This window comes from Poecilia latipinna, unplaced genomic scaffold (genome assembly GCF_001443285.1).
Source record: "Poecilia latipinna isolate Pla-1442-1.1 unplaced genomic scaffold, P_latipinna-1.0 Scaffold2885, whole genome shotgun sequence".
Taxonomy (NCBI): Eukaryota; Metazoa; Chordata; class Actinopteri; order Cyprinodontiformes; family Poeciliidae; genus Poecilia; species Poecilia latipinna.
The window spans coordinates 28,268-51,312 of record NW_015115501.1 but is presented as its reverse complement, the minus strand read 5'-3'; the positions used below and the strand labels follow the sequence as shown (position 1 = coordinate 51,312).

The window sequence follows — 23,045 nt, the reverse complement described above, 5'->3', positions numbered from 1 at the left end:
TACCAGATATTGTATGAGAAGAGAGAGTGTTTGTGAGCATGTGTGTGAAGCAACTGCATGAGAGTGAAATGTGACATGATTTCAGAACTCATGTAGAGCAAAGTCCATTCCCCCGCCCCAGTGATTGTGCACCTGAAATAGCCTTTCACAGTCTGTTGCAGTTATAAAAATATGTCCAGACTTTGCAACGTAAAACTGAAAACACTCGTGTAATGGTGAGATCAGTAAAAGAGATAAAACGTTTCAGGTTTTAGCTGTAAAGAAGTAATGAGCTTCTAAACCACTGGAGTGAGATGCTCACTGGCACTCTACTCCTTTATTACGCGTTTAGAGGCAACATTTTAAACGATCAGATAAAACTGTGTTTTCCCATGCCAGTGGTCTTTCATTTTCCATGATCACCATAATCATTTTCTCTATCACAATGACATTTTCTCTCACCATTTTCCTCCCTATTTTTTTTTCAGTCTTTTTACTCCTGTCTGAGACCTCCCGCTGGTAATTGTCGTATTTCCTTTTGCATTTTCATGCTTTTTATTATCCCAGCGCTTCCTGCGCCTGTGTTCTTCTTTTTCCCTCGTGCTCATTAGCTTCCTTCAATCACCCTCCGCCGCTCTGAGAGTCTCGTCTCTGCAGCTCCGCAGAGGGCCCAGAGAGGCTCCTCATTATTCTACAACACGTTAGTCACTTACATAAACATGCAGCCAAAAATAACCCTTTTCCTCGTCAGCCAAGTTACACACTCGGAGTCAAAAATATTTCCACTCGTCTGTGAGGATGCACCAGCCTTGCTCGCTTGCAATCTTCCCGTCTCCAGAAATAATTATCTCTGGATTCTGTTGTGGAACCGGACCAGTTTTAATAAGCGACTACAGGGGGAGGGGCATGTTAGGCAAATAGCTCACGCCATTTTTTTATCCCTTGATGGTCGTCCAGATTATGTGGATTTCGCACCACAGAGCCGATGTTAAGTCCTTTCTTTTCTCCAGCCCTCTCACGCATGTGAGATGCTCAGTTTTTTTCGTCTGCACCCCGGTTAGGTTGATTTAACCTCCATCTGTTTTTGTAATAATTTGGTGACACGCCTTAAAACAAAATGGTAGAAGAGGGCGAATTAATCCTGAAGTACATCTTGAATCTAACATGAGGGTAAAACAGATTTAATGCCTTGCCATTGTATTCCTCTTATTACCTTGTTTCATATCTTGTCACGTTGCAACCACAAATTGTCAATGCAGAGTTTTTTAGGGGTGGGGTTTGATGTGATAGGCCAACACAAAATCTGATACTTAGTATATTGCAACTATTTTCTTATAAATTCCACATTGCTCTTTTAGGAAGCCTCTTAAAACATAGATTTCCTTTCCTCATCGTACAATTTTACCTTTAAAGCATCCCTTTGCCAAAATCTGGTTTGTCTTTTCATCACGGTTTCACAAACCGACCCAAATGTAGCTTTTGTGTGCAGAAATCTGTTTAGTGATCATCAACGCTGCAACACCCACACAGCCTACAAACAATTCTCTTCTGTGCAATTTGCCATGCATGCGGCTTTTGTCTTTTCTAGCTTTTTTTTGTGTGTGTGTAAACTGAGAAACCTTTACAAATGGATTGTGAAATCTGCTAATAGACCAAACAGTAAGTGGGAAGCAGCGTGTGGCCCCCAGGATCCACCTTGATTATCAGCGACTGAGTGCATTCCGGCATTCGCAGGATTAACCTGCGGCTCATTTAATTTCTCTGACTTACAAACGGAACGACTGACAGCTTACAGTCTGCGCGCAACAACAAACTGCTGTAGATCCACGCCAGAATTTATTTGAAATGTAAAGTGTGAGCTTACAGGGAGTGTTTTATCCCTCTTGGCCTCAGCGCTGCTTTCACAGACGTCTAAGAATGACATCATCAGTTTCCCTTATAGCATATAGAAACAAAACCGCAATTTCATTCACCTCTCACCCCTCTGCCCATCCTGTTCACCACTTTTAAACAAAGTCACTCTCATCACTCATCTCCGCATGCATTGAATTCACTGGTTTCGGTTTAAACACATCACTGGTACAGTGAAAAACATCTGCAGTTTATTTGATTGGGTAATGCAGCTATAACATATTGGCACAATCAGTGCCAGGGTCAAAATTACATCTCTTTAGTAGCTGATGTGTCCAACTAAAACTGGTTGGTCAAGCAGCCAGTAGCAACTTTAATTTAGTTTACTCAGATATATATATGTTGGTTCTTGTAAGCAGCTCTTGCTTCATGTAACGTTCCAGCAGAGTCTCTAGAACCTCATTAAAAAATTTAAACGAAGCTTTGATGTATGCAAAACTTAAACTTAGTTCTGACATATCCAGTTTCAATTTATTTGTGTCATTAACTGGTGATCTTTAATACATAACAGATTGAGCTTATCATTAAAAACTGCACTTATTGGAGATTAATGAATACTGAAATATTTTTACGTTGCTGTGTTGGCACAATAATTCAAATAAATGAGATTGGAGATTATTGCTTCAATAATAGATTTCTTTTAGCATCTTACTCATATTATCTAACCTTGGTCGCAGTGAAATGTAAGGATGTAACTAATGTATATTTCGGTAATTGATAATTCTATCGGTTATTCTGACGATTAATTGATTACTTGGATAAGAAAATAGGTAAATAGCAAAAAGTGCTTCATTTATTTATTTTACAGAATTTGAACTTGGCGAAGCTAAAAATTCCACTTGAGGAGAATGCAGATGCAAAATGTATTTGTTTTCTGAACAGTTTTGACCTAATTACTGCTCTGACTTCATTGTTCCGGCTAATGACCTTTTTTTAGATTCTATATACTCCAGTTAATGATTAATCAATTACTAAATTAGTTACCGATTGTTTCTATGACCGATTAATCACGATTAATGCAATTAATCGTTTTAGCCCTAGTGAAATCTATCTGAAGTTCCTCAGGCCCAAACAAAAATAACTCTTTTGTTCATATTTCTGCTCCACGTCTCTGGTTAAGGGCAAGATGGCGTTGTTGTGTCCGATATTCATAATTCACTGACCTTGTGTGTGCTGTAGCCGGGTGAAAGCGCTCTGCGGTGGCACGTTTATGAAGTGCAGCAGAGCAGACCGACAGTTCGAACTGCAGCAGACCCGGCCCAACTGATAGAGACTTTCTGACCAGTGACAGGGAGGAAAGGTTGTATGATGAGAGGTCTATCTACCAGGCGCATCCGTAAGTTGTGTTTTCTAAGAAGGCCCAATTAGTATGCTAGAGTTGCTGCTTAATGCCTCATTGGTCTTCGCTCAAACAATTCAGTTACAACTCAGTGAACATATTCTGCAGGTTCTCTTCGGCCGCTCATCGCTGTAAAGAGAGCTTTCAGTCCAGATCCCCTCGGAGCAGCGATTGAGCGGTCCAATGAGAACCGGGCCACAGTACCAAGTAGGAGGGATACGCATCTTTGTGCCACGTTAACATTCAATCCACTTGCCTGTGGTCCTTTAATTATTCATCCATGCATATTACATAATTCTGTGTAAGCCAGTCAAGGCTTTTTTTATTATTATTGGACAGGGATGCATATTTGTGTGCCGTAAAGACACGATGCACTCAGAGAAATTTGCTGTGTTTATTGCTATGTGGGCCGTGTAACATCATTTCATTATTAATGAGCTTAAATTGATCTGAAAGACAGTGGATAGGGGTTATGAGCTAAATCAATATTAATGTGTGTTTATTTAAGTTCACAATGGGTAATTAATTTCATTACTCTCATAAAGAGTTGAACCTTTCTATTCTGTGGGACGCTGTGTGCAGCGTAGCTGTCGGTCATCCACAGGGTAGCTCAGGAAAAAAGAAGAAGAAAAAAACTGCATTAAAAAAGGAAATAAAAAAAAAAATATTTTGGGAAATGTTTTCTGCTTTGTGTTAGTGAGAGGTTATTCTCTGCACTTTTGTTCCATATCTTTATTTTTTATTATTTTATCCTTGATTGTTTATTTCCTTGCATTTATTTCAACATTGTGTATATTTTCAATCCGTTTTTTTATAATGAAATGTCTACCTTGTTTTTATCTGTATATACTCTTAGTTTTTTTCTGCATTTTTATTTTCTGTTTTATAAAATATACGTCTTTCCGTTTAGTTGCTTTTCATCTGAAGCAGATTTTTACTTAGTATTTATTACTTTAGTGTGGACTGCAATTTTTGTTGTTTTTTTCTTTCTTATGTTTTGTTTTTTACTTGTACATGTCGGTCACTGTGCTCTTAGTGGATCTTTGCAAAACAACTTAAATGTTCCCCTACAAGCTTTTTTAAATATTACAGGGGAAAAAAAAAAATGCTTGTAATCTCTATCAGAATTTGTACGTAAACACATAAATTGATTATTCCATGCCTTGCTAGTCTGATGCAGCCTTCCTCCTGTGATGAGGGCTTTCTAAGCCTGACTAATCAACGGGGTCTTCAGGGGCTCTGCTTAAGACTGTCCCCAAGGCAGAGGCTCCCTGAGGCCGCCGCGTTCATCCGCACATCACTGGAGGAATGTCGAAATGTATTCAGCTGCATGCCAACACAGGGGTAGGAAGATAGCATTTAGCCACGGCAAAAGGAGAGGACGAAGAGGAGGGGGCAGTGTGTTCATACACCAGTGCATGCAGTTACAGGCCAGTGGAGAATGGTAGAAAGTTCAAAGTACAAATCTATCGTTCTTCAATAGAAGCGTTCAGAATTGAGAGAGTCGACTTCACATTTGTGCTTTAGCTGAAGGTGGATCTCTACCCAGCAGGTTTGTGCAGAAACAGATTCTCACTTTTTTTTTTTTTTTTTTTTTAGATAGCTAGATGGATGGTGAGCTGGGAGAGGAGCTATTAGGAGCATTAACTCAGGACTTCTGTACCTCATCTCAGAGCAGGTTTGATAAATGCAGCTGCCTTATCCTCAGGCAATCTCTGAGATAAATAAGGATTTAAAACATTTACAGCAAACTCTATTTTGGATTTGGAGTCTTATTGGACCTCTGAAAATGGTCTCTCTCCTCCCCTCATGACTTTGTGTTGCTGATATTGCTTGGGATGATGAGGTAGTTGCCGTGATAGACTCTGAGGCATGAATGCAAAATTGCAGGAAGTATTGGGAGGCTGTAAACGAAAGCAGAACAGTGAGCTGCGGTACATAAAGGAGACACTAAGCGCACCTTAAGTTCCAGGAGTAATTACACGTACCATTTATCATCAGCAATTTTCGTGTGCTCACTGAACAACTTCACTTAACAGGGTTGTTGTGAAGTCATTAAAGACCCTTAAAAACTCCAATATTTACAGCATTTTACTAAAGTATTAATATTGTTTTAGCGTTTCCTTATTTTGGCACATTACAACACAAAAAAAATAAATGTCAGCATTTTTTATTGAGAGTTAATGTGATAAACCAACGCAAAGTACAATTTTAAGTACGAATAGAAATAAAAATATAAATTGCCTTCATCTTTTATTTTCTTTCTTTCTTTTTTTTCTTTTTTTTTACATATAAGAATCTGAAAAGTGTGGCATGGAATTGCATTCAGCTGCCTGATTGATAGAAGACAAACCTCAATATCAAACTCTCAAAGCCCAGCCCCTTGTTCCTTATCTGCAACTCTCAGTAGGAATTTTTGAATTTTCATCTTTTCTGTTTTCGGCTAATGTACAATAAAAGAATCATAAGAATTTGATGTGTATTACTGAAATAGGATTTCACTAAATAAACCTATTTTAGGCTAAATTACCTTTCCAGCATGCAGGAAGTAATTAGTTGACACTGAACGTAACCTTATTTATTAAGTCATTCCAAGGATTTGCTGCAGCTTTTAAAGAATGACAGCAGGTCTGACTCTAATGTGAATGCTGATGTGGTTCATGTGGATGATGACTTATGTAAGCCAACAACGTGCGGCAGTTCTCACTACGATCCTTGGAAGTGAGCTGCACTCCCAACGCATGATAGATCAAGTGGGTGGCAATGAAATTGAGCATAGATGTTGAAATACATCACTCCATGGTCTCAGCATGTTTGTTTGAGTGTTTGCAGAAGAGCGGAAGACTGAATGTTTGGAAAAAAAAAAAGAAAAAAGTGGGGGGTGGAGGGTCTGGGTTGGGCTCTCTTTCTCGCGTCTCTCTCCAGCCTAGAAGTGGAGTGTCTTTGCCCCCCTTGCCCCTCTCTTCGAGCTGCTGGCCCTCGGTCAGGTAACGAAACAGGATAGTATCACAGGACGGTGAAACCCAAAGTATGCCTGCCTGCCTCCATATGTCCGTTCACGTGAATATGTGTCTGCGAGGCTCTCACCCGTACCTGTCATATATCCTAAACCTTATCTTCTTTGTTCTCAGTGTGTTTGCTTGTGTGTTGCACCCACCCGTCCCTGTGCCCACCGCCCCCGTTTTCAAACACACCCTTGAGTCCACTCCCAACAGCCTCTTGTCAGACGCACCCCAAACATCCTCCCAACCCCATATATATAAATATATATATGGTCTATATTTCAAGAGTCGTTGCTATGCCAACAGCCCACTTTCTGTGTCTTAGCTGTGGCAGAATCTGATCTGAACCCACTCTGCCTCCCACTGGACACTGTAGACTACTGCAGGCTTTCCAGAGCCACATCTACCATAGCAGTCCCCTGAAGGGTTGGGTGACAAAGAAAGCATTGGCACCAAAATATCAGTTGCTGTTCTGCCATCTGCCAAAATTAATATTGCTTTCTTAAAAAAAAAAAAAAAAAAAATTGGAATCAGATTTCATTTTGATGCAGAGTGCAAATCTGGAGAAGAAAACTTAGTTCCTCCTGGAGATCTGCAGCCGCAGCCACTTTGTTTCAACAGCCTGGAGGCAGAGAGCCCAGGACCACCTTTGGCTGCTCTGGCTCTTACCTGAGAATGCACTGAAACTCTGAATGAAGCATGAGGGAGAGTTAATAATTGAAGACGTTCGTCTCCCGTCGATACTTGGGAGATGGAGGAGGCGGGAGGTGCACTGCTTTACTTCAATTCAATCCCTACCAGTCTCTCCTCGCTGTAGAGTAGACTGTCATATCTTTACCCAGCATCTCCCTCTCCTCTCTCACTCTAGTTTAGATGTAGTGCAAGAAAGTGAAACAAAAAAAAAAAACACCCCTTGGCAACAAATACACAGTACAGTGGATTTCAAGTGTGCACACTCTTTTTAAAATCCCAGGGTTTTGTGATGAGAGCAGTTAAACTAAAACTTTTCCAACTTTTATTTGATATGCATCCTGAACTGTTCAACTGAAAGCGGGTTGTAGCAGTCTGCACTTCTTTAAACTATTGCTTAATTTCTTTGCATTGATACCTGCCATCAATTGTAGCGACTCTGATTAACCAGGAATAATGTTCTCCTGTTACATTTGATTTTTTTCAGATTTTTTCGTGTTTTCATCTTCTGTTAAAAGTCATAATTTATTCTATCACGATCTATTCTATCGTGTTATTCCATCTTAGATCAGTTTAAAGGGACCTAGAACAATAAAAACTTTAGCAGTCAACAAATTCAGGTTGTAATGGTTGTAAAGTCTTGGCATGTGGAAAAGTCTCTAAGTCTGAAAGGAGGAAAAATGACATAAGGCTGCAATCCATCCCAGTGGGTTCCTCGTCTTTTAAATTCTCCACAACCTTGAATCTGCCACTGGTCAGTATGATGAACAATCCCACCTTTGTAGCAGAAGAATTCAGTCTTACTTTTGTCCTGGGGTTTCATGCAGGCAGTGTGATCCAGCATCCCACCGCCCTTTGCTGAGCATCCTTTGAGTCGGCCTTGAGGGTCACTTCAGAGGGTCTGGTGGGGATTTCATCCAAAAGCTTCCAAGCCTGAGTAAAATCTCCCAAAAGCTTGTGAAGAATATGATACAGACTAAGCTAAAGTTGACATTTTAAGACATTGGATGGAAACAGTTGATATCGCAATCTATTTTAAATGAGAGTTATAATCCACAGCCTTCAGTTGTCTGCTAGAACGATGAAGGTGATTACACTTCTTGATATTCCAAGCATACTTCCAGCTCAAATTAGGAATGACTTCATGGGAAGTAAATGAAAGTTTTGAAATGGCCTCACTGGACTCATAAAATAAAATTGGTAGAAAATCTGTGGGATCACCCAGGTAAGGTTGAAGACCGTCAGCACCCCCACAATCTGAGAGATTCGGAGAACCTTATCTTGACAAAGTCACGACATGCTAATCAACACATACCAAAGAACACTGATTGAAATTAAATCAGAGGGAGCCTGAAAATGTGAAGAGTGCAGTTATTCAATCATGTTGTTCTACCTTTTTTATTCATTCTATCAGTTTTTTTTTATGTTGTTGTTGCTTTTCAGTTGAATAGCACAGAATAAATGTCACAATAAATGTGGAAAAAGTTTTTTTTTTTTTTTTCTTGGCCTAATTTTTTTCCTCACAAAAGCTCTGCACTTTAACTGGGGTGTGTACTTTTAAGAGCTTCTCCTACTAACACCAATCACTAAAGAACAACCCCTGTCCTTCATGAAATGGTAACTTCCCCCTCTTTCCCCCCCCCGCCCCCTCCTGCTGGTTGAAGTGTTTGCTTGTCTTGTTTGCTTGCCTTTTCTGTCTGTCTATTTGTCAGTATACTTTCCTTCAGTCAGTTCTGTCTTTGTCCTTTGCAAAAATGCACACATTATTGCATTCAACATCGATTCTCATCCAAATTTGGAGGTTTTTTTAGCGCAACCAACAAAGAGCGCGCACTTCCTCTCGGCGAAAAGCTCGATAGAGAATGCTGGCCAGACAGACAGACGTTTTATGGGCTCCTTGTTTTATGGCCTGTCCAGGGCATTGCCTTCACTCGCTCTGAGTGACAACTACTTGCATATATGAAATATGCACATGTAGCCAATGCCGGTTTGTGCTTTGGCCCCGTGTTCCCACTCCACACTTTTAGAGTGTTGCTAAAATGCTGGAAAATCAGGCTGGTTTAAAAACAACTTGTATCATCTGTAGATGCTGAATTTTTGATGTCCTCTTTTGTAACACTCTAAATGTGCTCTTCCTATGTTCTTATTTTTTGTCCCCTTTCATGGTTTTAGTGAAGTTATAGTTTTGAATGGTATATCACCTTATTTCTCTTTCTATATCTCATTTATAAGTTATTTTAAACTCTCCGCATCAAAAAAGATGTTTCTTGTTCGCTTTATCCTGATGATCAATTGTATTTATTGTCTTTTTCTTTTTTCTTTGTGCTCTCTCTCTCTCCTTTTAGCATGTTTGCTCCTTTGTCTTCTCTTAAAGATATTGTCTGTAGCTCTGTGTTTTATTTTAATTTTTTGTCTTTTATTCTTTGATTCTTATCAGACTGACAAAACTAAGCCTATCTTGTGTTTGCAGGCTTTCCTTCCTTCCTATCTTTTCTTGCAGCTCTGTTTTTCCTCTCTAACGTGCTGGTGTTTGTTATGATCTCACTCTCTTTGGTTTTTGTTTTCATACTGTTCATGCTGGTTATACTTGCTATCTCTACTAAAACAGATTTCTAAACAATCAGCTTGCTTGTGTATTTCTCTCCTTTTTTTGGTATTTTCTGTCTAAAGTCTTTATTATTTGTGTCTCTTTGTAATTTGTGAATCTTCTATCCGTCTGCTCATTTTTTTCTCTTTCGCCATGTTTCTGTCCTTGCTTGTTTGTCTCTTAACTGTTTTTCAGTGTTCGACTTCCTCATGTGCCTTGACTAGTCATTTAAATGGAGTGCTGTCTTAGGTGTCCATCAACAAGATCCTTTGTATTATCCTCTATTCATTTCTGTCCTGTCTCATGCTTTTTTGTCTTATTATTCTAATTTGGTTTTTCTCTTTGTGACTCCTATTTTCATGATGTATGAACTTAGAGTTTTTTTCTCCAAGCGTGTGTGGAAGGGAATTAAATGTAACATCTATTAACATTTGTATCTTAGTGCCAGCCATGCCAGTGAAGATTTCATGTCTCTTCTTTTATTATTTCTGTAAAACCAACTGTTTGTCGATGCAACACAGAAATTTAAACATGCAACGTCTGTCCTCTGTATGTTGCTATATGTGTTTGTCTGCGGTTTTTATATATTTATATTTATGTCATTATATGTGTGTATCATAAACTCTCAAAGGATTTGGGGACATAATTTGGTTTCTATTATTTTAAGTTTATTGACTTTGTGTTTTTGTCTAAAAATGTGCTTATTATTTTGCTAGTGGAGGTAACGTTCTTTTTGAAGATGTACTTAAATTTCCTATGAGTTACACCTCTCAGGTCTTGTGCCCATTATTAATCTGTGGAATACAAGGCAGATTTTATTTGGCTTTTGTTAGCAATAGCTGTTAAAAAAAAAAAAAAAAAAACCCTATGAAGTGACATCAATCCATAGTAAAACTGGGACTGAACGGATCATTTTGGAGAGGCGGTTTGCTGCTAAACAGGTGGAGGTTGGACTCCCTGTGGGCTCAAACGCTTTCTGTAGATGAGTAAACTGCTCATTAATGTTTGAGCTGTTTTACGTTTGTCAACCTGATTTTTTGCTTGCAGGGGCAACAAGCCAGCAAACAGCCCCAAGGGTCACCCTCCTGATGCCGACGGGCACTCTTCTGTAACTGACCTGGCCAACTCGCTCACTGGAGACATGGTGATGGTAAGATGAGTCCACCTGGCATCCTCCCTCGCTTCCTTCCTTTCTTCCCTTCTGCCTCAGGTCTTGGTTTTCCACTCAAAATATGCGGCTAAAAGCAATTTCTGTGAACCAGCCATATGTGATTACTCATTATTACTAGTGTACTGTTTAAACAGAGGGGGGCAATATTATTTAAAATCATCTTTTTTTGAGCTTTATATGATATTATATTATTCCTTCATCAAAATCCTATCCTGGAGTGTTGCTTTGATTCTTTCATCCATGTTTGAGAAATCCTTGACTCTCACATGACAACTATTCAGTGGTGTCTGAACTCCTGCTCTACAAAGTGCTGCCCATTTCCACAAACATTCCCCTCAGAGCTGCAAACTCCTCCAGACTAGTGGCAGCAGCAGCAGCTTGCAAACTTCTGAGGTAACTGTGAGTCTCAGTGTCAGTCCAAAGCTCCTAAGAATGGTTGTAGTTGGTATAATGAATGGACATTGCTATGGTGATGTGCTGAAAGTGGAGTTTTGGAAAGAGCAGGCGCCTCTTAAAGAGACTGAGGCCCAATTTTTTTTTTAAAGATGTACTGCATAATTACTTGATTGTGTAATAAAATGGCACTATGTGCCTGGAATAAAACATGATAACCCCTTTTAAATCTTTTTCCATACACATTTCAGTAATTGATGTGACTAAAATGTTGATTTAAGTAATTTAATTCATGACACACATGTTCATTTCTGGCTAATGGTTAGATTGAATGAGAAAAAAAAAAGTTTTTATTGCAGAAATACTAAACACAAAAACAGAAGGTTCTATGGCACAACAAAGAGGCTGCAGTCCTCGGTTCAATTCCTGGCCCTGGACCATTTGCTGCATGTCTTCCCCTTCTGTCTCTGGCATTCCTCTTGAACATCTACTGTTGTATAAATACCACCAGTGTCACAAAAACCTTTAAAACACAGATAAGCTCGAGTGTTGGGCAGTAACTAACCTTTAGCGTTATTAAGTTCTGAGTCATGCTGTTTTCAACTAAATCACTGGTGTCTCTAATACACAGTGAAATGACTTCTAAATCAATGTTTTTTGGGGTATTTTTGCCCAAAAAGGGATCAACATTTTGCTACTTGTTACACATTGGATTTCTGTGAACCGTTTACATTTAAACACCTTTTTTAAGCACCATCTTAACTTTGGTGTAAATAAAGAAATTAGTTGCAAAGCCTTTGAGGATTCATAAGGTGGAACAAGCCAAGGTTTCGCAAAATCTACAACCACTGTGGCACAACACAACTAGTCTGTTTTATGGCGTATGTCAACAGTTTTATTCAGATGACACTTAACTCAATTTTCTTATAAAACCCATAAATTCCAACAGTGTTGTAGATCTGACAGGTTTTCTTTCTGACAATTATTCCGTGGATTAAAAAAATTTTAAATTTTTTTAATCCAATTTTAAAAATTTTCTTTCTTCAAATTTAGTTGTTATGGGTCATAAGTTTTTTTGTTTTTACAAATTAAGTGTTGTTGATTTGTAAAACTATTAACAGTCTCTGAGGCAAAGGCCACAGGTGTCTTTATGGCGTTTTTATGCACATATGCAGGTTGCATTTGAGCCTCCTTTATCAAGTGCATACCCCCAAATACCTTCCTCCCTTTTGCTAGTTTTTTTTTACAGTTAGTCCTAAATGACCTTTTCTCTAAATAAGTTACAGTATGAACATTAGAGCATTGTCAGGAGAATATTTGTCAAACTATCCTTTTGGAAGACGATTTTGATCAAGTTTAAAGGGCTAAATTGTATTGTCTGTATGACTTATACAATACTTATAGGCAATATTTAAATTGTATTGCTAATTTTGTATTTGCTTCCAGGCAGATATAATTTGAGAAATTTAAAAATACGTAGCCTATTAGCTGTAGTTTAAGCAAAAGGGCAGGCAAAAAAGATAACTTTGTATTTTGAAAGTTGGACTCTGCAAGCCAAAGCTTTGGAAATCCTGCTGAGATCTTATTTGATTTGTTCTGAGACATGGAAAGCACTTCAGCTAAGTCATATTTGTCAAGACGAGTAAATAAAATCACATTGTTCTGAGGTAATTCTTGCCACCAGCAGGAGTTGTGCTGCGAAGTCATTGTAAGTTTATAAGGCAAGTTGATCTAAAGCTGTGGATGGTAATGAGCGAGTCATAATAGAAGAAAATAACACACCAGCCGTTCCCACAGTGGCAATCAAGCAAGCCAAGTCATCCAAGGTGACTCATACTGTTTGACAAATTAGAGTTGAAATTCTCCGTCTTTCTGAAACCCGTATTGATGAATCAGAAGTGAGCCTTTGTCATTTCAGTTTTGGATGAAAGCTTCAAAAAGTAGTACTTCAGGTAATTCTCTGAGCAACACTTTGCATGCCAAACAGCACCTGAGTTCTTTCACTTAAAGGTCTACTGTAGTGCATGCTGCTTACCTCCACAATAATGTATGTAAACTTGTATCCCGATTGTTTTTCTATGTGTCAAGAAAAAAAAAAGTAGACGACAACTGTGGGACGAATATGTTACTGTAGGGAAGGTTTACGTCTTGCTGAAAGCTTCCTTCCTCCGCTTTCTGTTTCTCTCTTGCTCTCTCTCTTCCCCCCTCTCTCTCTGGCTTTTATCAGATATCTGCCTTTTAGTGGAGAGCAATGATAAAGCAGTCAGAGTGGCTGTGAGAGGGTAGTCGCGGGTAGTCTAAAGCTCCGTATCTTTAATCTGAGCACCTCCTGCCTCTTAAGAACATTAGTAAGGAAATTAAACTCTCAGAGTCTTCTTAACATTGCACCAATCTCTGTTTCTGAGCAGCTGCTCGAGCGCGCCATGATCAAAATGTGACTCTGAAATCGTTCCCCCTCACGGCTGTTCTCTGTCGAGGTCCGGGTGATGCAGAAAGTCGGCGCCTTTAGGTCTGACTTGTACCTTGTGTGGCTCTTGCCGGACACGTGACGGTTTACGTTCGTTGCTTTGTCTTTTGTGACCTTTGCAGTTGTCCCCAGGTTCAGAGGATGATGACGGCGAAGGGCCCGTCAGTGAAAAACTCGGTCGAATCCAGTTCAGCATAGGCTACAGCTTCCAGAACACAACCCTCACCGTCAAAGTTCTCAAGGGCCAGGACCTGCCAGCCAAGGATTTCTCCGGCACCTCAGACCCTTTTGTCAAAATCTACCTGCTGCCTGACAAGAAGCACAAGTTGGAAACCAAGGTCAAGAGGAAGAACCTCAACCCCCACTGGAATGAAACCTTCCTCTTTGAGGGTTTGTCATATTTCCACCTTTTAAAGACCTGAAATGTAATTAATCCCATTGGATTCTTTTTCTCTTGGTTTAAATGTAAATCCTAAAGGGGAAGTGTTGCATAAAATTCACATTTTGCATGTTTTTAGGGCCTCAATTGCACAAAAATAAATCTGTAAAATATAAGTAAAATGTCATTTTAAAAAATAAAAAAGTCAATTTCATAAGAATATGCCTCATAAGGTAAAGTTAATGCATACATTTTCAACCCTTTCCAGTTAGAAGATGCAGTAATACTTTATTTGAACGGGTGTGCGTAAAACTGATGTGACAGTCATAAATATGATATAACACCTGTTATTACATGAAGGAGTCTTTGTGAATCTTTGACTGTTGTCATGAAGTATCATTTGGTAAATAATGACACTTTTAATGCAAAGCTGTACTAAAACTTGCATTAAAAGTCCATTAAAAGTGTCAACCTTGCATTAAAAGTCCATTAAAAGTGTCAACCTTGCATTAAAAGTCCATTAAAAGTGTCAACCTTGCATTAAAAGTGTCATTATTTACAGAATGATGCTTCAACACAGCCTTCATAGCCAGTCATAAAGACTCCTTCACGTTCTTAAAAGGTATCATGTCATGCTTATGACAGTATTATGTCAGTCTTATGCACACCCCTTCAAATTAAATCTTATTGAAGATGCTCCTTTGGTTATAATCAGTACTGTGGCTATGTGAATTTGTCGCCATCAAGCTATAACTTCTTTTTCCATTCTTGCAGCTCAAACACTGTCAGATTGTAAAATGGCTCTTTTCATGTTTTGCTAACAAATTCCTGAGTAGACTGATATCTGGGCTTTGACTTGGCCGCTCCTTAACATTAACTTTGCTTTCTTAGAACCATCTTTTTGTGAACTTTTGCATCATACTTGAGGTCGTTTTTCTAGTTTGGTTATAAACTCGGATCACATGAACTTACATTTTTTCTCAGATTATCCCTTGTGCCTTTGGCTGAATTCCAGACTAGATTTGTACGGTCTTTTGAACTGTTTTTTTTTTTTTTTTTCATATTTGACATTCTTTGACATTCTGCGATGCAGTTTTGATTTGTAAGAAACCATGGAAAACATTTCTTAAAGCACAGTCTCTTCTCTCTGAGCACTGGAACCTTTAACTCCCTCAGATTAGACGTAGCCGTCTCGATGGCTTCTCGAACCAGTCTTCTTTTCCCGGTCACTCACTTTGTAAGGACAGCCAGCTCTAAATAGTCCCAAACTCCTTCCATTTTTTAAAAGATGAATTTAGCTGAACTCTGTGGGATGTACATCGAGTTAGAAATGTTTGTGATTTTTTTTTCAGACTTAGTTTCCCATTAAATAGCTATGCAAGTTTGTTTAAAAGTAATAAGGCTCGCCAATCATTTTGACTGTGTGAGAAGTTAAATATTTGATTTTTGAGATTTCTTTTAGAATTATACAAGCACAATGAGATGGATCAAATCACACTTTTGTGATTAGACTGAGTCACTGTTGAAATGTAAAAAAATATATTCATCTTAATTTTGGGTAATTGTATACCCTACATTGAGTTTTTATTAGATTTTTTTTCCCCTCAATTTTCTGCTCTTTTATCTCAGGTAACTTCATCTGCAACATTTTATTTCGCCGACAGTTTCCGACCTGATTAAACCATCAAAGACCTTAAAATTACAAAGATAAATGAAGTGATTTTGTAGAGTAAGTGGATTGTTTGAGCATAAAGTTTTGAAATGAGAATTATTTTTGCTGTTAATACTGATTTTACCTCTCAGTGTTTGTGTATTGGGGGGGGGATGGCAGAAACACATAAATACTTTATTATAACCTCAATGTCACAGTTGTATTAAAAATTTACTTCTTTTGTTTTTCTTGCACGATAAGCAATAGCAACCACAATCCTGTATATTTCAAACAGTCTGAATGTATAACCAAGAAGCTGGTTTATTAGGCATTGTGAATAGAAATGTAAATATTGTGTTAATTTTCCACCTGTTAAGACACTGCAGTTTTCAGACCATGAAACTGGTTTCTTTGCTTTTTTTTCATCAAGTGATAGAGAGATAAAGCTCATTTGCAGCAAGCTTGGCAGATTTCAAAAAGACCTGTTTCTCCATTGAAAAGGAGCTTTGTTTTAGTTGTGTGAAAACTCAATACCAAAGTGTGAAATTAGAGCAAGTTTTTTATTGATTAGACCTCCAGCCTAGAAACAGCAGACCGATATTCTGTCTTGCTGTAATAATCATCATCATCTTGTAAGCTGCAGAGGCTGTTTGTCATCGGCAAAGACAAAAGTTTTTAGTTTTTTCTTCTTGTAAGGAACAAGTTTTTTTTATGACTTTTGAGATTGGCTGAGTGTGAAACGACAAAGTAGGAAAACTAGGGTGGAATATTCTCAAACCTTTCCCAAGCCCACAGCCCTTTAAGCTTGTACGCGATTAGTTTTGTGACAAGAAGTACAGCTTTTGCTCCACACGTTGGCATTTTTGTCATATTCTTCTGTGGAAGCATGTTGCACATTACTGTTCCCTCTGTACTGTCAGGAACATGCTTTTCGCAATCTGCCACTTAGCTATGCCTCTCCGCCCACAGTGTTATCTGCTTCCTGTGTCTGCTTTAGGCTTCCCTTACGAGAAGGTGAGAGAACGCACTCTCTACCTCCAGGTGTTGGACTACGACCGCTTCAGCAGGAACGACCCCATCGGAGAGGTGTCAATCCCCCTGAACAAGGTGGAACTGGGCCAGCTGAAGACCTTCTGGAAGGAGCTTAAGCCCTGCAGTGATGGCAGTGTAAGAGGGGCCGTTAGACAGAGCTACGGCTGATGCGCACTTTTAATCCCGGTGTAATTTGTTAAAGCAAGTGTGACACGTTTGGTCGCAGCTTTCATCATGTCTGATGTGACTTTTGGGTGAGCAATGATCATAGCTAAGCCAGCCCGGTCACTGGACCATCTGTATTTGGCACATGGAGTTAGAGCAGAAAGGGCAGTGATGTAACATTGCACAACGAGGCAGTGAGTAATCTGGAGTTTGATATCCCCTGATGAAATCTGATCTTAGACCGGATGATTCACACTCCATTGTTTTTTTTGTTTTTTTTTGTGTGTGGGTTCGTTTTTGCAGGGGAGACGAGGCGACCTGCTGGTGTCTCTCTGCTATAATCCCACTGCCAACACCATCACTGTGAACATCATCAAAGCTCGCCATCTTAAAGCCATGGATATCGGGGGCACCTCGGGTAAAGTCTTTGCTGTGTTTGTCTCGGTCTCAAATCTGTGTTTTTCCCAGTTTGGCGCCTTTGCCTTGACTTTCAAAGTTTTGAGGTTTTAATTTGAATTTGAAGTACACGGTACTTACTGACCGGTCAACACAGAAGGATGAGTACTTTGCTAAAAATTTCTTTACACTTTTTTTTTTTGTCATATTGCAGTGACAGCAGCTTCTACAGAATTGTTCAAATCAAAGAAAGTACTTTCGGTGTGCTTCAATGTTTTCACATTAAGTGACAGATGAAGTGAGCGTTAGTCTTTACTGTTTGCCCAGTAAAGAATGATCAGTGAGCTGCAGCTCTTTCTGCCTTTGTAAATTTACAGACTTTTATTTGACAAAAGTCTATAATTCCTTTCTTTACGTCTTCATAATAATTTCTTGCTTTGTGTTGGTCTGTCATGTAAAATTCGAATAAAATGCACAGAAGGTTGTAATGTGACAAAATGTGGAAACAGTCAAGGTGTTTAAATACTTTTGTACTCTGGTTAGTGTCCTCTGTTCATAGTCACAGCAGCAAGGTGACATTACGTCAAACATATCTGTTGACCTCTATCTGCCTGTATATTTAAGAGGATCTTGAACCTCAAAGCTAAATGTGTATCAGCGCACTTTGGTCTCTTCTGGTTTAAAAAAAGTATCCAGTCCTGCTGTGACATGCTTTCTGTACTTTTTTTTTTTTTTTGGTAAAATTAGAGTTTCCTGCAGTTACTATTACCAGATATAAAATTGCTCCAGAATTTGCTGTACGAATCCCAAGCCCCATTTCCATAAATACTTCCTCATTTGTATGTTTGCTAGCTCAGGGAATAGGTTGACCTTGAGCTCAATCGAGGTCTCTGCTTCCCTGCTGCCTTTCCTGTCCATAACAATCAAGAGGGTAATTGCAAAGCTGACCCTGAAAGTAAAAAAAGAGAAAAAAAAAAACATCCATAGGCATTTTCTTAGTTACCCTTGCGTAAACTTCTGCTCTTTTGCGTCCTTTCTGCAGACCCTTATGTAAAGGTGTGGCTCATGCACAAGGACAAGCGTGTAGAGAAGAAGAAGACGCCGGTGATAAAGCGCTGTCTGAATCCAGTTTTCAACGAGTCTTTCCCCTTTGATGTCCCTGCCCATGTGCTGAGGGAGACTACCATCATCATCACCGTCATGGACAAGGACAGGCTTAGCCGCAACGATGTTATTGGCAAGGTAATTTATGACATAAGCATCTGCGGGGAGTCTGCAGAGATTTTTAGATAGGTGTCATGGGTTAGCTCGGTGTGTTGTAGAATCGTAGAGTCAACAGTACTTGTGGGCGAAGAACATAAAAGCAAATTAAAATCAAATGAAGTAGAATGACTTATTTTCATTTTTTTTTTCTGTAGGAAAGAAATATTATTCAGTGTAGTTCCAAAACTTGAAATAGATTTTGCATGTTTGCTCAAATTGTCCTGTTGTTAGACCAAATCCTGGTCTAACAACAGGATTTGGGTCACTTTCTTTCAAAATGCCTGCTGGATTTAGCAAAGCTTAGTTGAATTCAATAAAATCTGATTTGTTGCAGTAAGTTGGTTTTTCAGTCAAAGTCTCTGGATAGACGCAGTTCTGCTTATTATAAAAGCTTGGTTATAGAAAGATGAATACTTTGGATTGTACTTTCTGCAAATCATCAATCGCCTGTGCAGGAGGGGTCAAATTTCTGCAAGCAAGAAAGGAAGAAGTCTAAGGAAGAAACTTTTTCTTCCTTAGACAAGCCACACTTACAAGCTCAGACATCCAGTAGACATTAAAATTACCTTAAGTCACTAGATGGGGCCTTCTGCTGCTGTTAATGGTTCAATTTTGCTCCGTGTTAGGCGAATGTCACCCGTTGTGAACTTGAAAAAATAAGGTTTTGTCATGACAACCAAGCAATTTGAACAACACCAACCAGCCGCCTCCTCCTATGTGTATGAGTTAGCATTAAACTTCAAGAGGCATGAAACTTACAGAAGATTTAAAGTAAAAGCTATAACTCTCTCCTTTGTTTGAATATTGACCATTTCAACCTCTAGCTTCATTAATTTAGGCAACAATGGCATTAATATCACTTTAGTAATACAGCCTGTGAGTGAACAAGGACAGCTATTACTGCTTCACCTCATCACTGCTTTTTGACTTATTGCTGCTCTTCCGAAATAACTGATACCAAACACCGTTTACCATCATGATACACGTGAAAACATATCAACTTGGAAGAGATGGGCCATACAATGGCGTTTTATGTCCTCAGTAGTTTACAAATTTTCATGAAGAGTGCATGTTTGTTTCTTTCCCCACTCTCAGATCTACCTATCGTGGAAGAGCGGGCCAGCAGAAGTAAAGCATTGGAAGGACATGCTCGCTCGGCCGCGCACTAACGTCGCCCAGTGGCACGCTCTTAAGGCCTGATCGCACCACCCAGCTTCCTCCATGGCCACTTCCCGTCTCCTATTTCCTACCCCTCTTTTCTCTCCCCTACTCCCGCTCCCGTCCTTATGCACAAGACTGACTTGCTGCCAGGCTGCGAAACACGGGTACAATTAGCCATCTGCTCTCTTAAACCTTTAAACTCTTCTCTATTTTCTTTTAGAATCTCAATTTCCTCTTCCACTTCTCTCTGAATTTCTCGCCCTTTGTGCTGTTGTATGTTTTTTTTTTTTTCTGTGTCGCCACTTTGCCAATAGTCCCCCTGTTTCTGACTGTCTGTATGTCTGTCTTTCTGTCCTTATGCAATCAGCCCATGGAGGTCTAACGATCCGTTTATTTGTCGCTGCAGTCCCTGACCAGTTAAACAAGTTGGTATCTTAGAGAATCATAATAATTTGAGCTCATTTAATCTTGTTGTATAAATAGTACAGTTACACAATATAATACAGAAGGCACTGTATGAACATACAGGCGGATGTCAATAAATTACAATACCATCGTAATGTTAATTTAGTGGTTCAGCTCAAAAAGTGAAACTCACTGCATACCAAGTGGGTAAACCTAGAGTATTATATATTTCCAGTCTTTATGTCTGTTAATTTTGATGACTGCGATGTGCAGCTAATATGAACCCCAAATTCAGTTTCTCGTAGAAGTCGGTTATTACAAAAGACCAATGAAAATAATTAATACAGCATTGTGGTGCTACAACATGTACTATGTACTCAATAATTGACTGGGGCCACCAGCCTGTGACTCTGCAAATGTGTGCGCCAGCCTTCAGTTCATCCTCACTGTTGGCTCTAGAGCCTCGGCACTGTTTGAGATTTATACCAGGAGAGTTTGCACTTTTGCCATATTCTGCTGGAAAAATAAAATCTGCTCTTCTATAAACCTTGTCAGCAGAGTGAAACATGGAATGCTCTAAAACCTTTTTGGTAAACGTCTCTGCTAACGTTGGACTTTATAAAATACAATAGAACAACCTCAACCAGCTTGAAATCTGTGCCTCTTCCCTTTATCTCCAGACTCTGGGACCTTGATTTACCAATGAAAAATAAAATCTTCTTTTCTAATGGAAAGAGGACTTGGAACATGTCCTTTTTAAGAAGTATTTGTCAGTGTCTTGCATTCAGGAGTGTCTTAACAAAAGGAAGGTAACAGTTGCAGAATATATTCTGGAAATGATTGTGTGCAGTGACTCTTAAAGCTCTGACTCCAGCCACAGTCAGTCCCTTGTGATTCTCACCAAAAATCATAAATGAGCTAGAATCCTCTCCAGGCTTCAGTTATCCCTGTTGCCTGTGCCAGATTTTTCAGCCACTGTTTTTCCTTCCACTCAACTTTTCAATCAGCAGCACACACTTGTGGTTTCCCACCTTTGTACAGAATGTCAGTCTCTGTCTGCTGCTATATTCTATTTATCTGAGAAACAGAAATTTGGGTTTTCATTAGTTGTTAATAGGTAACAATCAAAATTAAGAGACATAAACGCTCCAAATATGATGTTTGTAATGAATCTCTATTAATTATTAATTCTACTAATTAATTAACATTTCTGTGACGTTACGATACACCTGTACTCATCTTATGAAGATATAATTTAGCTATGTAGGCTGGCAGGGTTTCACTTATGAACACTAGATAACTGTATCTTAGCCATATTCTGTCACCTGTTTCCCCGTTTCATTAGTCTTTTCATTGACCCTACTGTCCTTGTTATCTGTCTCAAGTGTTTTAAATTTTTTTCTCATTGCAAACCTTTTCTCCTTCACTCAAGAATGGTTTAATGTTCAGCTGAAGTCTTTGAAAGTGATCGATAACAGGTTTGTGATGAAACAAGCTGAACTCAGGACGGATTTGTTCACACTGTTGTCTCTTCTCTTCCTTCTATTCTCCTCTCTGTACTCTCTTTTGCCCCTCTTCTCTTCCTTCTGGCACAATATTAGTGACTTACTTTGCCTCACCACTCCTCTCACAACAACCCTCTTTCTGGAGCCTTCCTTGTCGTCTGTGTGCTGTGGGTGCTGTGCTGTAGCTCCAACAAAAATAGAGATTAAAAAAAAAAAAAAAAAAAAAAAAAAAAAAAAGCAACTAAACTTTCCAAAGCTGGGAAAAGATGGGACACAAACTTGTGACATGGATTCGTCCCGATTTTTCCAGAAAGAAGAAGAAAAAAAAAAAGACACGGAGAGAGAAAAAAGAAGATGAGATCCCAGGATGTCACTTTTCATGCATCAACAAACCGAGGAAACCAATTGAAATCTTCCAATGTTAACAGGAAAATCGAGGCTGAAAGCAAAGTTTGTGCACATGGATTCAGCTGTGTGCACACACTTGTCTTCGCCCTGTGCTCTTCTGTCATGCTGGTGGGTGTCCACCTCCAGCAGGTTGGACTGTATAGTTAGACTGCTGTGTTAATGTATGCCTTCTGCCACTTGAGTGTGCATTTACAGGAGCAACGCACTTCGAACTTTACAGAAATCTTCTTCTCTTTTCTCTTTCTTCTCTCGCGCTCTTCTTGCTCTTCTTACTGCCATCGTTTCCCCATCCTCTACTGCCCTGCCTTCTGAACGAGGGCACGGGGAAGTTCATTTTGCACTTTTTTGAAAATGTAATAAAAATAATGATGATGATTATAGTTTTTGATGATGATGATGGTGATGATTATAGCTGTGGTGAAAATCAAGGGAGGAGAATCTGGAAGGGTTGGCTGCAGTCGGGGGGAGAGGCGACGTTTGCTCGGTGTTTTCAGGGCCTGAAGTTGAAGCAGAGGACACAGAGGATGCAGGGCTCTCATCCTCCTCTTCTTGGTCTTTTTTATGTGTTTTTTTTTTTTCTAAATATGAGAGTGCTTATGTGTGCTTGTGTGTGTATTTGGAAGGAAACTGCAGGACTCCTGGTGGGAGTCCACTGATGTTTGAAATGTCAGGCTGGAATGGAGATTCAAGGCACGTTTGCTTGTCTCATGGAGACTGGCCAGCACAACAGTGCTATTACACAATGTGTCGATTAACATCAAGCTTGTCAGAGCTCAGAGCTGCACATTGTTATTCTGAATGAGTCCAAGAAAAAATAGTTTATATGTATATATATGTATGTATAAGTATATATACTGACAGGAAAAGGTAGTTCTTAGCCACGTTCTGAATTTTAGTTGCACCTCATGGGAATTACAAATGACGGACAGCCTGTGCGATTTCAGATGATTGACTTGTCTGCCTCTGTGAGATACTGCAGGAGTGGATTAGAGGTTATCTAATGCAGTAATAGTTGCCCGGTTTGTCAGAAACATTCAACTCACACCTGTGGAAATAAAGCTGTCATAAAGCAGCAACAATAAAACTTACTTAGATGCTCATAGATACCTCTGCTCTTTCTTAGTTTGCCGTTTGTCCCAGT

General features: G+C 39.3%; 1 protein-coding gene across 3 annotated transcripts in view; it reads left to right on the top strand.

The window, feature by feature from the left end:
- Positions 1 to 21,832, top strand: part of LOC106939476 (synaptotagmin-7-like) — a 53,018-nt gene extending 31,186 nt beyond the window's left edge. For 2 of the 3 annotated variants that reach the window (XM_015021878.1, XM_015021877.1), the window contains 6 exons: positions 10,556 to 10,658; positions 13,662 to 13,929; positions 16,567 to 16,736; positions 17,070 to 17,184; positions 18,205 to 18,404; positions 19,521 to 21,832. In XM_015021878.1, coding sequence (XP_014877364.1) covers positions 10,556 to 10,658; positions 13,662 to 13,929; positions 16,567 to 16,736; positions 17,070 to 17,184; positions 18,205 to 18,404; positions 19,521 to 19,625 — 961 coding nt within the window. In that variant the 3' untranslated portion in view covers positions 19,626 to 21,832. The remainder of the gene's footprint in view (positions 1 to 10,555; positions 10,659 to 13,661; positions 13,930 to 16,566; positions 16,737 to 17,069; positions 17,185 to 18,204; positions 18,405 to 19,520) is intronic. The other variant, XR_001422853.1, reaches the window with a different exon arrangement.
- The last annotated feature ends 1,213 nt before the right edge of the window (positions 21,833 to 23,045 follow it).